Source organism: Euprymna scolopes, chromosome 6 (genome assembly GCF_053919585.1).
Source record: "Euprymna scolopes isolate OS-2025 chromosome 6, ASM5391958v1, whole genome shotgun sequence".
In the NCBI taxonomy this organism is placed as follows: Eukaryota; Metazoa; Mollusca; class Cephalopoda; order Sepiida; family Sepiolidae; genus Euprymna; species Euprymna scolopes.
Genome location: NC_136487.1, coordinates 117,478,764 through 117,494,784, shown reverse-complemented (window position 1 = coordinate 117,494,784; position 16,021 = coordinate 117,478,764). Strand labels below are relative to the sequence as shown.

Here is a 16,021-nt window from a genome sequence, read left to right as displayed (position 1 = left end):
TTGAGGCAATTGCCAAGACTGCTGTGAGAAAGGTGGGCTCTCTCTACCATGCTAAAAGGCTATTCATACCTGAGAGTATCCGGTATCTCTACAAGGCCACGGTTCGCCTATGCATGCAGTATTGTTGCCACATCTGGGCTGGTGCATCTGCCATTAGTCTCTCACTCCTAGACAGGGTTATAAAAGAGTTGCCAACCTTAAAGGTCCTGAACTATCAAATCAACTCCAACCTCTTTCCCATCATCGAAATACCTGTTTTACAAGTATTTCAATGGCAAGTGCTCTGACGAACTCCGAGCACTAGTACCCTCTCGATTACAATACACTAGACAAACCCAACAGGCAGCAAAATCCCACCCCCTACACTGTAGAGATCCCTACATGCCATGAAGCCTTTTACTCAAATAGCTTTCCTTTTTCTGTTGGACTGCTGCACTTTGGAATTACCTCCCGGGCCCCTGTTTCTCTGAAATTCAAATGTAATGTAAACAAACATCTTGCTGCCCAACTCCATAAATAGTATCCCTGCAAATATGGTCCTAAATAGTAGCCCTTTACGGCCAAGTGGCCCTGTACCTTGTTTGGGGTGAAATGACAATAAATTTTTTTTTTTTTAAGTTTTTGTCGTAAAGAAGGGGAGGTGAGCAATGCATAGTTTGCAGTTAAGTCCTCACTCATTTAGTACACATAACTTCGATGATTTTAGATGCATGGATTTTATCTGCATCTGATATTTGGAAAAAAATAAAAAAATTTAATTGAAAAATTCCAGTCATCCTAAAGACAATTTTGCAATATAACACCTCCATGAAAATCAGTGAAACAGAATCATTTTTAATTACTTTTTTTTATTTTTTAAGTTTTGCTTTCAAGGTATTGATTACATTTTTTTCTTTAAAAAGCCAAGGCCACCGACATTTTTTTTTCCAATCCTAAAATGATTGGAGGGAGAAAATAATATTCCTGCAGATGCATATTTGCTAGCGAATATACACAACAACTATGAAGTGCATATATTTAATAGTTTTAATATTATTTTTAATTTTTTTCTAAAAATCCATTATTCATTTTTATTCTAGAAAATGCCAAAAAATTAAGGCATAAATTTAGAAGAAATTGAAATTCAAGGAATCTTATTTAATTAGTATTGAATAATATTCAATTAAATTTCAATGCAAATCTGATATATTTGAATTTTTCAAATTGGGGTAGGAAGAAGACTGCTCATATTATGTCCCTCAAAAACTGAAAAAAAAAACTAAAGTTTGAAGAATAAATATTAATTGATATTATTTATTGTTAAAATTTCTCAAAAACCGGTCAGGTATCTGAATTTTCACCTCCTTTGTATAAAATTGAATCAAACTAAATATAGTTCACACTAAGCATCCTTACACCTAGAAACTGTGTGCTAAAATTCCTAATGCTCAATTAACATGTTCAGTAGTTAACCCACATTAGTCTCTTCAACCACAAGCAGTTTTGCTCTAGTCGAACAGATAGCTGGGGCAACTAGACTAAGGATGCTTCAGTTATGGTCGACCTTACTATAGTGATTTACAATTAAAATGGTTGCAGGTCTGAATTTCATAGTGAAAACGTTAATTGTGAAAAGAAGAGATAATTTATGGGTTTATACATTTTGATTGTTTTTTTTTTATAAAAACTATTTTATTGCGATGAATGCCCTGGAAAAGTCACTTCTGATTTATGTTTAGTTTTAAAATATGTAAACGAAAGTATCTCTTTTTTTTTTAATCGTAAATTGAACTCATTAACAAGAAAAAAATAAAATAAAATGGTGAGGTACACCCGGGCTTGAACAGGGTATCATTCGATCTGTAGTCGAATACTCTACCACTGAGCTATATATATTTAGTGAAACGGTAGAAATATATTTTTGGGGATATATTACTTACTAATCCAAAATTATAATCACTGATTTTTCATCCCCAGATGATAATTTTTTTTTTCGAGTTGTTTTGTTTTAGAAAGTTTTAGAAAGCCATGGTTAAGCCATAAATACCGACTGGTAGAGCCACCTAGGGGAGACGTCGAAAGGTAAGCAAGAAATACCAGCTTTAACTACAAACAATCAACTGCAACTTACTAGATTTATTACTCGAACTGTAGCAAAACCCGCTCTGCTACCTCAAACGATATATACTCATTTTACAGGACATACCAATGGCGACTTAGGATTCGAAACAAACTCGCAAAGTTTTTTTTTAAAGTCTATCAGCAAACTATTTGAAACAATTTTGCAAGTTAAAAAAAAAAAGAAGAAAAACTAAAGAAAGATTTATCGTTACTTACAGAAAGTGAGCAATTTTTTCTTCCCATTTTTTAACTTAATGATGAACGTATAAAAAAGATTTTTTTTATTCAATTCTTACAGAAAGTAAGAACTTGCCCCTTCGTGAATACATTAAAAAAAGGAAGAGATTTCGGAATTAACTAAAGTACTTCAAGACACTTTACAACTACAAATGAAACAACAAAAACAATTCTAACAATTCTGAAAATAATTGAAAAATCAAAAACAATTCCAACAATAACAATTGCAACAATAAAGACAATTCCAACAATAAGGAAGGTTTGAAAAGTTATTCAAACAACAGCCAAAAGTAAATAACTTTTGAAAGACGTAATATCGAGTACCACAAAATCACCAGATTCAAGGATATTTTTCATCTGAAGAAATTGCAAATTTACTTTCGGAATTTAAATACGACTCGGGTATTGGTTGAACGTTTATTTTCATAAGCTTGAAACAATATTTACGCACGCTATTGTTACAAAAGATGGGAACAGAAGAAAATACTACGTGAATTTAATCTTATTAAAAATAATAACGGAAACATATTTAGTGAAACGGTAGAAATTTTGTTGAAATTCTATACGCGATATAAGTGTTTAAATATCGTAAAATATGATAACGATGATTTAGTTACATAAGCAAGTATGGTTAGCACACAGAGTGAGGCATTCAAATTAACGGAATTATCGCGCGACATGTTCAAATGTATAAGTATTGTCCAACGTCTAAAGACGACACCGATAGCCAATGAAATTAGATCAAGAATTCTTATTATAATGGAACATGACCCAAACGTTACGCTGCAAAAGATAACACAGGAATGCTAGCATCTAATGAATATTTTAAAAAAATAATAATTAGGTTGAACAGAAAAGCAAATCACAAATACAGACTGTAAGGCAAAAGTCTAATACAAATAACGAAAAATGTTACACGCAATGCATGTTGTAGAAAGCATATAAAAATGACTCTTTCTTTAAGGATAAAATATACTTTTCGACACTAGATGCAATAAATAAGGAATTAGAAATGAGGAAAAAATTGTCGTAATTTCAAAAATCGATTACTCAGATTGGGCGTCGCCAGCCATACATATAAAAAAAATAAAAATCTGAGTATGCGCTGATTTTTTGACTGGGTTAAATGACTGTTTGAAAGCCGATGTATATCCTTTACCATTTTCAGAATATATATCAACTAAATTCAATAATCGTAGAATGTTTTCAAAGTTGGGTTTGTCTGAAGATTACATTCGGGTTAAAATCAGTAAAGAAGGTTTGAAGTACTTGACACATAAAGAAATTTTAAATTTGAATCGTTTTCCTTTTGAATTGAAGGTAGTTCCACGGCTATTCCAGAAAATAATAGACACAATGTCGGCTGATATGGAATATATAATCGCACATTTGGATAGTATTTTGATTAAAAGCGAAAATAAGATGCAACATAAAGCCCATATCAGAGAATTGAAGAATATGGTATTAAGTTGAGTTCTAAAAAATGCGAGTTCTTCATAAAGAAGATAAAATATTTATGGCGATCGTTGATAGCAAAGGAAGGAAAACAAACTATGAAAGGGCTGAAGCTATTATTAACATGCCTGCATGTTATTCATCCATTCTCGTTAATTAAATCTATCTACCTATCTAGATTCTATCTACCTATCTATCTATTAACCAAAATTATAGTCAGTGATAAACTCAGTGGTGATATCATAACCAACCAAAATTATAATCACTAATAAACTCAATTGTGACATCATAACCAACCAAAATTATAATCACTGATAAACTCAGTTGTGACATCATAATCAACCAAAATAATAATCACTGATAAACTCAATTGTGACATCATAATCAACCAAAATTATAATCACTGATTAACTCATTTGTGACATCATAACCTACCAAAATTATAATCACTGATAAACTCATTTGTGACATCATAATTAACCAAAATAATAATCACTGATAAACTCAATTGTCACATCATAATCAACAAAAATTATAATCATAATGTTTTCTAGGCTGACTGCAATAATATATTTTTGGGATATATATGGCATTATTACTTACTAATCCCAGGAAAACCTGGAATTTAACTACGTTTTAATGCGTATATCAAGTCATATATTTTTGGGGATATATTACTTACTAATCCAAAAAAACCTGGAATTTAACAACGTTTTAATGCATATATCAAGTCATATATTTTTGGGATATATATGGTATTATTACTTACTAATCCCAAGAAAACCTGGAATTTAACTAGGTTTTAATGCGTATTCATTACATTCGCCCTAACGGGGTAAAAATCTTAGGTCATTCTTATTTTATTCTTAGTTATATTCTTAGTTGATATTGCCTGTAGTAAGAATGTAATTTAGAACTGATTGTTATTGAACGCCTTTATCCTTTGCATCACGTGTTCATACAAATAAAGGGAGTTAAGTAACAATGAATATAAAGATTCATGAGTTCAACAAAAAAAGAATGAAAGCATTTGAAAAGGTTGCCGATTGCCTTAATTTATCAGTGATTATTGTTTTGTTTGATTATGATGTCACAAATGAATTTATGAGTGAGTATAATTTTGGTTGATTATGATGTCACAAATGAGTGTATCAGTGATTATTGTTTTGGTTGATTATGATGTCACAAATGAGTTTATCAGTGATTAGTGTTTTGATTGATTACGATGTCACAAATGAGTTTATCAGTGATTATAATTTTGGTTGATTATGATGTCACAAATGAGTGTATCAGTGATTATAATTTTTGTATGATTATGATGTAACAAAGGAGTGTATCTGATTATTGTTTTGGTTGATTATGTTGTCACAAATGAGTTTATCAATGATTATTGTTTTATTTGATTATGATGTCACAAATGAGTGTATCAGTGATTATAATTTTGGTTGATTATGATGTCACAAATGAGTGTATCAGTGATTATAATTTTTGTATGATTATGATGTAACAAAGGAGTGTATCTGATTATTGTTTTGGTTGATTATGTTGTCACAAATGAGTTTATCAATGATTATTGTTTTGGTTGATTACGATGTCACAAATGAGTTTATCAGTGATCATAATTTTGGTTGATTATGATGTCACAAATGAGTGTATCAGTGATTATAATTTTTGTATGATTATGATGTAACAAAGGAGTGTATCTGATTATTGTTTTGGTTGATTATGTTGTCACAAATGAGTTTATCAATGATTATTGTTTTGGTTGATTACGATGTCACAAATGAGTTTATCAGTGATTATAATTTTGGTTGATTATGATGTCACAAATGAGTGTATCAGTGATTATAATTTTTGTATGATTATGATGTAACAAAGGAGTGTATCTGATTATTGTTTTGGTTGATTATGTTGTCACAAATGAGTTTATCAATGATTATTGTTTTGGTTGATTATGATGTCACAAATGAGTGTATCAGTGATTAGTGTTTTGGTTGATTACGATGTCACAAATGAGTTTATCAGTGATTATAATTTTGGTTGATTATGATGTCACAAATGAGTGTATCAGTGATTATAATTTTTGTATGATTATGATGTAACAAAGGAGTGTATCTGATTATTGTTTTGGTTGATTATGTTGTCACAAATGAGTTTATCAATGATTATTGTTTTGGTTGATTACGATGTCACAAATGAGTTTATCAGTGATTATAATTTTGGTTGATTATGATGTCACAAATGAGTGTATCAGTGATTATAATTTTTGTATGATTATGATGTAACAAAGGAGTGTATCTGATTATTGTTTTGGTTGATTATGTTGTCACAAATGAGTTTATCAATGATTATTGTTTTGGTTGATTATGATGTCACAAATGAGTTTATCAGTGATTAGTGTTTTGGTTGATTATGCTGTCACAAATGAGTGTATCAGTGATTATAATTTTGGTTGATTATGATGTCACAAATGAGTGTATCAGTGATTATAATTTTTGTATGATTATGATGTAACAAAGGAGTGTATCTGATTATTGTTTTGGTTGATTATGTTGTCACAAATGAGTTTATCAATGATTATTGTTTTATTTGATTATGATGTCACAAATGAGTGTATCAGTGATTATAATTTTTGTATGATTATGATGTCACAAATGAGTGTATCAGTGATTATAATTTTTGTATGATTATGATGTAACAAAGGAGTGTATCTGATTATTGTTTTGGTTGATTATGTTGTCACAAATGAGTTTATCAATGATTATTGTTTTATTTGATATTATGATGTCACAAATGAGTGTATCAGTGATTATAATTTTTGTATGATTATGATGTCACAAATGAGTGTATCAGTGATTATAATTTTTGTATGATTATGATGTAACAAAGGAGTGTATCTGATTATTGTTTTGGTTGATTATGTTGTCACAAATGAGTTTATCAATGATTATTGTTTTGGTTGATTATGATGTCACAAATGAGTTTATCAGTGATTAGTGTTTTGGTTGATTACGATGTAACAAATGAGTTTATCAGTGATTATAATTTTGGTTGATTATGATGTCACAAATGAGTTTATTCGTGATTATAATTTTGGTTGATTATGATGTCAAAAAGGAGTTTATCAGTGATTATAATTTTGGTTGATTATTATGTCACAAATGAGTTTATCAGTGATTATAATTTTGGTTGATTATGATGTCACAAATGAGTTTATTCATGATTATAATTTTGATTGATTATGATGTCACAAAGATTTTATCAGTGATTATTGTTTCGGTTGATTATGATGTCACAAATCTGTCATTATCTTCCACTTTTCTGTATTTAGTGACATATTTTCCATATCTTGAGCCCATAATTGTGGCAGACAGTACGGAAGTATCACCTACATATCCTACGTCTTGTACCATCTATCCGTGCAGATGGAATACTTAAACTTGCAACACCATTCATTGCAAATTTCAGAAAGATGTTGACAATTGCTCAGGATAAAATGCAGCTAAAGATCCAAGAAAAACAGAATTAGTTCAATGATGAGAATAATAATCCAAAGAATATAAATTGTCAATCTGCATCTCAAAAATTTCGAATCATTAATTGTGGTTATTTATTCCCTTTTTTTTTTCTTTGTCTTTTCCAGAGTATGAAGCCTCCATGGTTTAAAATTCTCTCTTCTTTCCCGGTCTGGGCAATTGTCATAGCTCATTTCACTGAAAACTGGGGTTTCTACACGTGGTTGACTGAACTTCCTACCTTTATGCATGACATTTTGAAATTTGACCTTCAACAGGTAAGTACAATAACTCAGCATTCATATATAGATATATAAGTATATATACTTATATATCTATATATGAATATGGAAAACAGTAAAATTTTAGATCAACACCCTCCGCTATTTTTACCCTAAAAATAGATTTTACTGTTTAGGTTATTAAAGGTGAATACATGATTTTGCTATTATTATGTCAAAGTATAACTTAGAACAGTTGACAGCGTATGATAATTCTCTTAAAGAGGCCCAGTCCTAGTTGAGGGGGGGGGGCTTGTAATAATAGTTTTATAGATAAATATTGATTATTTTTGCCTATAGATACTAGTGTTTCATGCTTACATTATCATCCTATAGATAGATAGATAGATAGATAGATAGATAGATAGATAGCTTTGCCGAAAAAAGGGGGGAAAAGTGAGATAAAAAATGAAACCGCCAGATATTCAATCTGATCGTCTACCAACCACTGTTAGTGATTGTCCTTTCCCTTTTCTAAAACTAAATGGAATATATGAGCAAAGTCTCTTTCTTAGAACTGACCGTCTGTGGAACACAGTACCACAGGGCGGCTTCAGGGCTGACTACAATTCCTATTTTCAAGTCTAATGTACAGAAATTCTTATTTAAATAATAAATTCTGACCAGTTACAACCATTGTTATCAATCCCCTCAATATTTCGCTGTTCACCTTAATTAGCCTAATTGAATGATTTTTTGGAACTTGATAACGGACATTTGTTTTTTTGTTTGTTTTTGTATTTTTTTTGTTTTTTGAAAACCCTTGTTTTTTGAAAACCCTTGGTTTTTTTTTTAAAACCCTTGTTTTTTTTAAAACCCTTGTTTTTTGAAGGCCCTTAATAAGCGAAACATTGCTCATCAGGGACTAAATAAGGTAAACAAGAGTTACGAAGCTACTGAAAAAGTAAATGCAAAGTCCATTTTCTACTGTCCTAATTTATATAATGGATGAGCAACGCCAGGTATCCATTCCAGCTACTCAATAAATCAACTGAACATTCTTTCGAAGGAATCCTATTTGTGAATCTGAAAACTCGAAAGAATCAAAAATGCGCATCAACAATGAAAAATTTCGCACGAAGTTTATTGAGGAAATTTTATAGAAATCAATTTAACTTTCTGAGCAAATTATTTCCCTTTTCTTCCTTTTGTTTCGCCAGCAGCTAAAATTCAACATTCATAATTTGATTATTTCAATATTAAATTTAATAGACATCGTCATATCACAACGGCAATAAAAATCAAGTCAAACCTCATAGGCATTTGTAATTTGTGTATGGTGTGTGTGTGTGTGTGTGTGTGTGTGTGTGTGTGTGTGTGTGTTTGTGTGTGTGTGTGCGTGCATTCATGTTTATTTTAGTCACTGTTTCACCAATAATATGCAATATGTCCATGTTTCAATATATATATATATATATATATATATATATATATATATATATATATATATATATATATATATATATATATATATATATATATATATATAATCTATCAAATAGGCTTACCATAGGCTTCTTACCATGGGGTCCTGATTTCCAATCTCGCTAAATTCAGCTCTCCGCTGTGGCGTAGACGATGAAACACATTTAAAAAAAAAAAAACAATATATATATATATATATATATATATATATATATATATATATAAAAAGTGAAAGTGTGTGTGTGTGTATGTGTGTGTGTACATTTCCCTACGCAATAACTCTGTCAATTTTTAGTCTACAGACTCGAAATTTGATATACAGAGTACTGAGATTTAGGAAAATCTATGTGATCGGTTTTCGGCCAGAAATTTGGCTATTAAGGGGTCAAAGTTCAACGATTTGATCTTTTAGAACTCTACCAAACTCCTCCGACAATTTTGGGTCTAAACACTTGAAATTTTAGATATAGGTTCTTTGGACATGGATCTAACTTAATAATTTGATTTAAGCCCAAAATAATAAATGTTAAGGGGTCATAATAGGGGTCAAATTTTAAAAAATTTACCTTTTTTTTTTTTTTTTTTTTGCTCAGTAACACCTCCAAACACCCGGGCAATGTCGGGCACCTATGCTAGTATATATATATGAATATATATATATATGAATAAAAAAGAATTCGAAAAGTATAAAAGCTTATAACTTTTCTTTATTCGTTTTCAATTGGTGACGTGCAGGAATACAAAATAATATTATGAAAAAAAAAAATTAAAAAACTTTTTTTATAAGTACATATTTTCGACCGATCCTTCAGTCTTGATCGGTGTAGTGAAAGTATGAGCATGCCCGGGGAAAAGGGGAATGGAAAAGGAAGGAAGGTAGAGGAGGAGGAGAAGAAGGAAGAGGAGAAGGAGGTATAGCCAATGAGAAGGTGCCACGTCAGTCTTAAATATATACACATATAAGTACGCACATACACACATGTACACAGTACATATACACATACAAACGAAAAATTAAAAATTAAACAGTAAATAAAAATGAGAAACGCGTCTTTAACTGTCCAATCCTTTGACTTCTAACGATATTATTTATTCTAAGAGAGAATAAGAATTCAAAGGATATAAGACGTTATGAGGAGAAACGCTATGATGCTCATTTGTAATTTAACGGATATTTCTTGTTCGAAAAAGAACGAAAACGTCGTTTCTAAATTCAACCGTTTTAAGACAAAAACGAAACGCTACTTTTTATTAATTTGTATATTAATATATACATATACATACGTATACAAACAAATACTCACATGTACAAATATATACATATATACAAATATATATATATATATATATATATATATATATATATATATATATATATATATATATATATATATATATATATATATATACACTTGTGCCCGATATTATTCATACCCCTCGGATCTTTGAGATTTCTATAAGAATATTGCTCAAACCAGAAGATAGACAATATTAAAGGGATTTCAAACAATAAATCAAGCATAAGCATTTAATTTAAACTCAACAAATAAATAAATTATGCAAGTTTGAAGCATTATACTAAGAAAAACAATAATGGCACTAGTTCAAAATTATTCATACCTCTCTTACTAATAGTATGCCCTTTATTCTTAATAACTGCCTGTAACCGTTTTGGATATTTATCAACAAGGTTTTTACAATCATCAACACTGATTTTTGACCATTCTTCAATGCAGTAGTTCTCTTAATCCCTCAAATTTCTAGGTTTCCGCTTTTTAACCTCAGTTTTCAATATGTGCCAGAGGTTTTCGATAGGGTTCAGGTCAGGACTCTGGCTAGGCCATTCCAAAACATTAATGTGATTATCCTCAAACCATTTCTTGACTATTTTGGCAGTATGTTTTGGATTATTATCCTGTTGAAGGACCCAGTTTGGTCCTAAATGGAGCTTCTCCGCATCCTGTCTAATGTTTTTCTGGAGTATCTCCAAATATTGCTCCTTCTTCATGGTTCCATCTATCTTGACCAAACTACCTGGACCACTAGCCGAAAAGGATCCCCAAAACATTAGGCTACCACCACCATGTTTCACCGTGGGTATGGTGTTCTTTGGGTTGTAAGCTTCTCCTTTCTTCCTCCAAACGTAAGAAGCATCCATATGACCAAACAATTCAATTTTTGTTTCGTCAGTCCACAAAATACTTGAGAAAACGGACTCTGGAGAATTCACATGGGTCCTAGCAAACTTTAGACGTGCTGCAAGGCGTTTTCCGGTGTGCAATGGAGTCCTTCTTGGTCTTCTTCCTTTCAGACCATTTTCATGCAGAGTCCTTTGCAATGTTTGCCTTGATATTTTTATGCCAGAAGACTCCAGATTTTCTAAAATGTCCTTAGTAGGACTTGCATTAACACTTCTTACAATATTCCTGGTGGCTCTAGCAGACAGTTTCCTTTTCCTTCCTCTACCAATCAAGTTGTTTGTTGTGTGGTGGCTCTGGAATTTTTTGATGATGCTCTGTACTGTTGCTGTAGGGACCTCAAATTTCTTGGAAATTGACTTGTAACCTAAACCATCCTTATGTGAATTCACAATTTTAGTCCTAAGATCATTACTAAGCTCTTTTTTCTTCCCCATTCTAATAATTTTTATTCTTTTTTTGGTTTTCAGTTGATATCATTTTAATTTCTGAAAAATGCAAAAAACGAAATGAAATTAATCAAAGGTTGTATAAAAGCATTCAAAATAAGAATCAAACAGGAAACAAACAGTCAGAAACTCGATTAATACTGAAAAAATAAGGGGGTATGATTATTTTTGAACATTGCAGATTTTATAAATAGCTGTATATTTCTTTTATTACAAGTATCCCGAGATTTTAAAATGACGAAAATGATCAGAAGAGGTTTATTAAGAATATGTATCAATATGGACGTAAACAATAAATTCTTACAAAGTTACACCTAATAAACTCAATTTTCAAGAGGGGGTATGAATAATATCGGGCACAAGTGTATATATATATTGTTTTAACAAAAACCAAGACCTCAAGGAATAGATTGTTAGCAACAATTTTTGCATAAAAAAAATTCGGTAATCGTTCAACACAGACCCCACAATTTTAATGAACCACCGTTCTGCAGGATCAAACATGCCCATTCCCGTGTCTCTATACATCTTCTATCATTATATGTAATCAGTTTTCTATAATAGTCAACCATATAGGAGCCTATTCGTGACCAGACACACACACAGACGTTCAGCTTTATATTATATTATATATATATATATATATATATATAAAACTGAATGCCTCTGTGTGTGTGTGTGTGTGTGTGTGTGTGTGTGTGTGTGTGTGTGTGTGGTCACGAATAGGCTCCTATATGGTTGACTACTTTAAAAAACTGATTACATATAATGATAGAAGATATACAGGAATGGGTATGTTTTATCTGGCAGAACGGTGGTTCATTAAAATTGTGGGGTCTGCGTTAGCGCCTGGTCCACAAAATATGGAAATAAAAAATTTAAAAATAAAAAAAAACGTTTACAAGTGTTTACAAGAATACTTTGATAAGTATGTTTTAACTTAAATAGGGATGGTATAATAAAATTGTGGGGTCTGCATTCGCGCCTGGCCTCTATAGAATGGAAATAGGCACAAACTTTAATAAAGACGTTCTATATCTATCTGCATAAGTATACTTCAATAATTATGTTTCAGTTTGAAGAAATATGGTATAATAAAAGTATGGTGTATTCGTTCGCACCTGACCTGGAAATATGTCACAAAGTTTAACAAGGTTTTTTGATATAGATCCACTGAATATTGTGATAAGTGTTTCAGTGTGAACAGGTATGGTATAATCAATTATGGGGTCTATCTATTTTATTTTTACTTTCATCATATTTTGCTTTGATTTTGATACCCCCCAAATTCGAGGCTATCTCTTTACAACACTTCGTTTCATAACCTATCATACTTTCATAAATCAGTCCATTTTCTGTAGGCTGTTTTTGAACCCAGTCAACGACAGGTACTTTTGCTAGTATATATATATATATATATATATATATATATATATATATATATATATATATATATATATATATATATTAGAATAGTGGCAATAGAGAAATAAAAAGGAACTACCAAGTTATGTGTTCATCAACGTTTCATCTTCATTTCATCCAGAGGAATAAAGACGAAACGTTGATGAACACATAACTTGTTTTTTTCCTTTGTTTATATATATATATATGTGTGTGTGTGTGTGTGTGTGTGTGTGTGTGTGTGTGTGTGTGTGTGTGTGTGTGTGTGTGTGTGTGTGGTTTGAGAAATTGCTTCTGAATTAGACATAACCTATACAACGATTTCTATCGACTTGAGAGAGATTGGAAAGACAAAAAAAAAACTTGATAAATGGCTGCCTCACGAATTGAACGAGAACCAAAAGAAACGCCGTTATGAAGTTTCATCTTCCCTTCTTTTACGCAAGAATGACAGGTTGTGAGTTGTGATGAAAAGTAGGTTCTTTATGATAACTGGCGACGCTCAGCTCGGTGGTTAGAAGCTAACAAATTTCCACAACACTTCCTGAAGCCAGAGTTGCACCAAAAGAAGGTCATGCTGACTGTTTGGTGGTTTGCGACTGGTCTCATCCATTAGTTTTTTGAATGCAGCTGAAATCATTACGGCAGAGAAGTACTGTCAACAAATGGATGAAATGCACCAGAAACAACACTCAGCATTAATCAACAGAAAAGGCTCAATTCTCCTCCATGACAATGCCTGACTGCATGTTGCTAAACTGACCCTGCGAAAGTTGAACGAATTGGGCTACGAAACTCTGCTTTATCTGCCATATTCTTCAAACCTCTCACTTACCGACTACCACTTTTTAAGCATCTTGACAACTTTGTGCGTGAGAAATGGTTCAAAAACCTAAACAATATTAAAAACGCCTTCAGCGACTTCATCACCACCAGAACGCAAGATTTTTATGTTACTTACATAAATACACTTGTTTTGCGTTGTCAAAAGTGTTTTGGTTCTGATAGTGCTTATTTCGATCAATACATTTTTGTTTGAGCCGAGATATGTTCATCTGAATTTAAAAGTTAAAAATGGCAAGGACTTTTCTTTCAACCCGTTTTTTTTTGTTGTTTTTTTTTTACATAGGCGTCACCACTTATCAAGGCCGAGAGGTCACTCAAGGATAAGGGTTAAAGAGTGTAGAGTAGTCAAAAGGACAATATAGTAATCGATAGTAATGGAAGTTCGCTAAATTTGTCAACTTAGGTGTAACGACTCATCAGAAACTTGTTCACGTTGGTTGGTTGGTTGGTTGGTTGGTTGTTTTGCTTTACGGCATATCAAACCTTTTCAGGTTATTTAATGCCGAATCTGGTGATTTTGAAGAACGATTTTTTTAATATAGTATATTTGTTTTTTAAGTCGTATTCTATTTAACCCATAGTTGGGACCCTAACAGGTGCTACCACTCCGGGTCAGAGTGGACCTGGGAGCAATGGCAATTAAAGGGTGGCTCCACACTCCCTAAGGCCTGCAAGCTGGGGCCCTCACCATCGGATATAGTTTAAGGTCATATCCAGGACTGTTCACGTTGGACTTGAAGACAACCATATTATAGACAGCTGGAAAGCAGGAAAACGGAAGACAATTCCACAGGCGTACAGTTCTAAGAAAGAAGCTTTGATCATGGAATCTACGTTTAGGTTTAAGCACAGATAAAGAGTGGGGGGAATTATTGATAGTGTTTTCAGCTAGACGAGTGTTTCTTGTGAATTTCTGGTGAGGGGGGAACCCTAGATCGAAGTTCAGTCGAACACTTTCCATGAAAATAACGATAAAGCAGAGACAAACTCGCAACATCTCTTCTGTGAGATAGAGGTTGCAGCAAAGAGAAAAGGACATCTCCCACCAGGCCACGAAGTCTATTTTGAACCCTATCAAGGCAGGACAAGTCCTTTCTAGCAGCTCCTGTCCAGATGTGGCAACAGTATTCCATCCTTGGACGTACCTGGCTCTTATATAGATAGAGACTTGCATCAGCAGTGAGATATCTACTGGATCGATAGAAGGATCCGGCCATTTTTCCAGTGGCCTTGGCAACAGATTTGATGTACGTATTCCATTTAAGATCATGTTTGGGGGAACTATATTGAAATCTGAGATAAAGGAGGCGTGTATTATAAAAAGTGTAATGTAAAAATGTATATAGGGTGTCTATCATAACAACAAACTTGAAAAAACTGTTCTCATTGTTCACAAGCATCACGAATTTTAATTTTAGATATTATTAATTCGGGCAACTCCAATAAACAATATATCAGCTTTGTGGGGTTTTGTTTCACAGTTTTTTTGTTTTTTTTTGCCTTTAGAGGTGACAGCGTTATGTTATGAAGACATACAGGTGACAGCGTTATGTTATGAAGACATACAGGTGAGAGCGTTATGTTATGAAGACATACAGGTGACAGCGTTATGTTATGAAGACATACAGGTGAGAGCGTTATGTTATGAAGACATACAGGTGACAGCGTTATATGATAAAAACATAGAGGCGGGTAGATACATAAAATACAAGCAGATATTTTAATTCACAACAAACGTGAAAAACTGCTCTCATTGGTTAGAAGCATCACGAATGACTCGATAAAGCTAAACATAATCAGAATCTCAAGAATGGTTTAAAATGAATATGTTTTGGTTATTTCGTTTTACGGCATATATATGGTATATTTATATTATATTTGGTTATTTAATTCCGAATTCAGTCATTTTTTAATTTATATTATATTTGGTTATTTAATTCCGAATTCAGTCATTTTTTAATTTATATTATATTTGGTTATTTAATTCCGAATTCAGTCATTTTTTAATTTATATTATATTTGATTATTTAATTCCGAATTCAGTCATTTTTTAATTTATATTATATTTGGTTATTTAATTCCGAATTTAGTCATTTTTTAATTTATATTAT

The 16,021-nt window shown here is 31.9% G+C and overlaps 1 protein-coding gene across 4 annotated transcripts in view; it reads left to right on the top strand.

The window, feature by feature from the left end:
* Nucleotides 1–16,021, top strand: part of LOC145277907 (sialin-like) — a 1,209,741-nt gene that overhangs the window by 1,135,111 nt on the left and 58,609 nt on the right. For all 4 annotated transcript variants that reach the window (XM_080129960.1, XM_080129961.1, XM_080129962.1 and 1 more), the window contains exon 10: nucleotides 7,436–7,585. In XM_080129960.1, coding sequence (XP_079986086.1) covers nucleotides 7,436–7,585 — 150 coding nt within the window. The remainder of the gene's footprint in view (nucleotides 1–7,435; nucleotides 7,586–16,021) is intronic.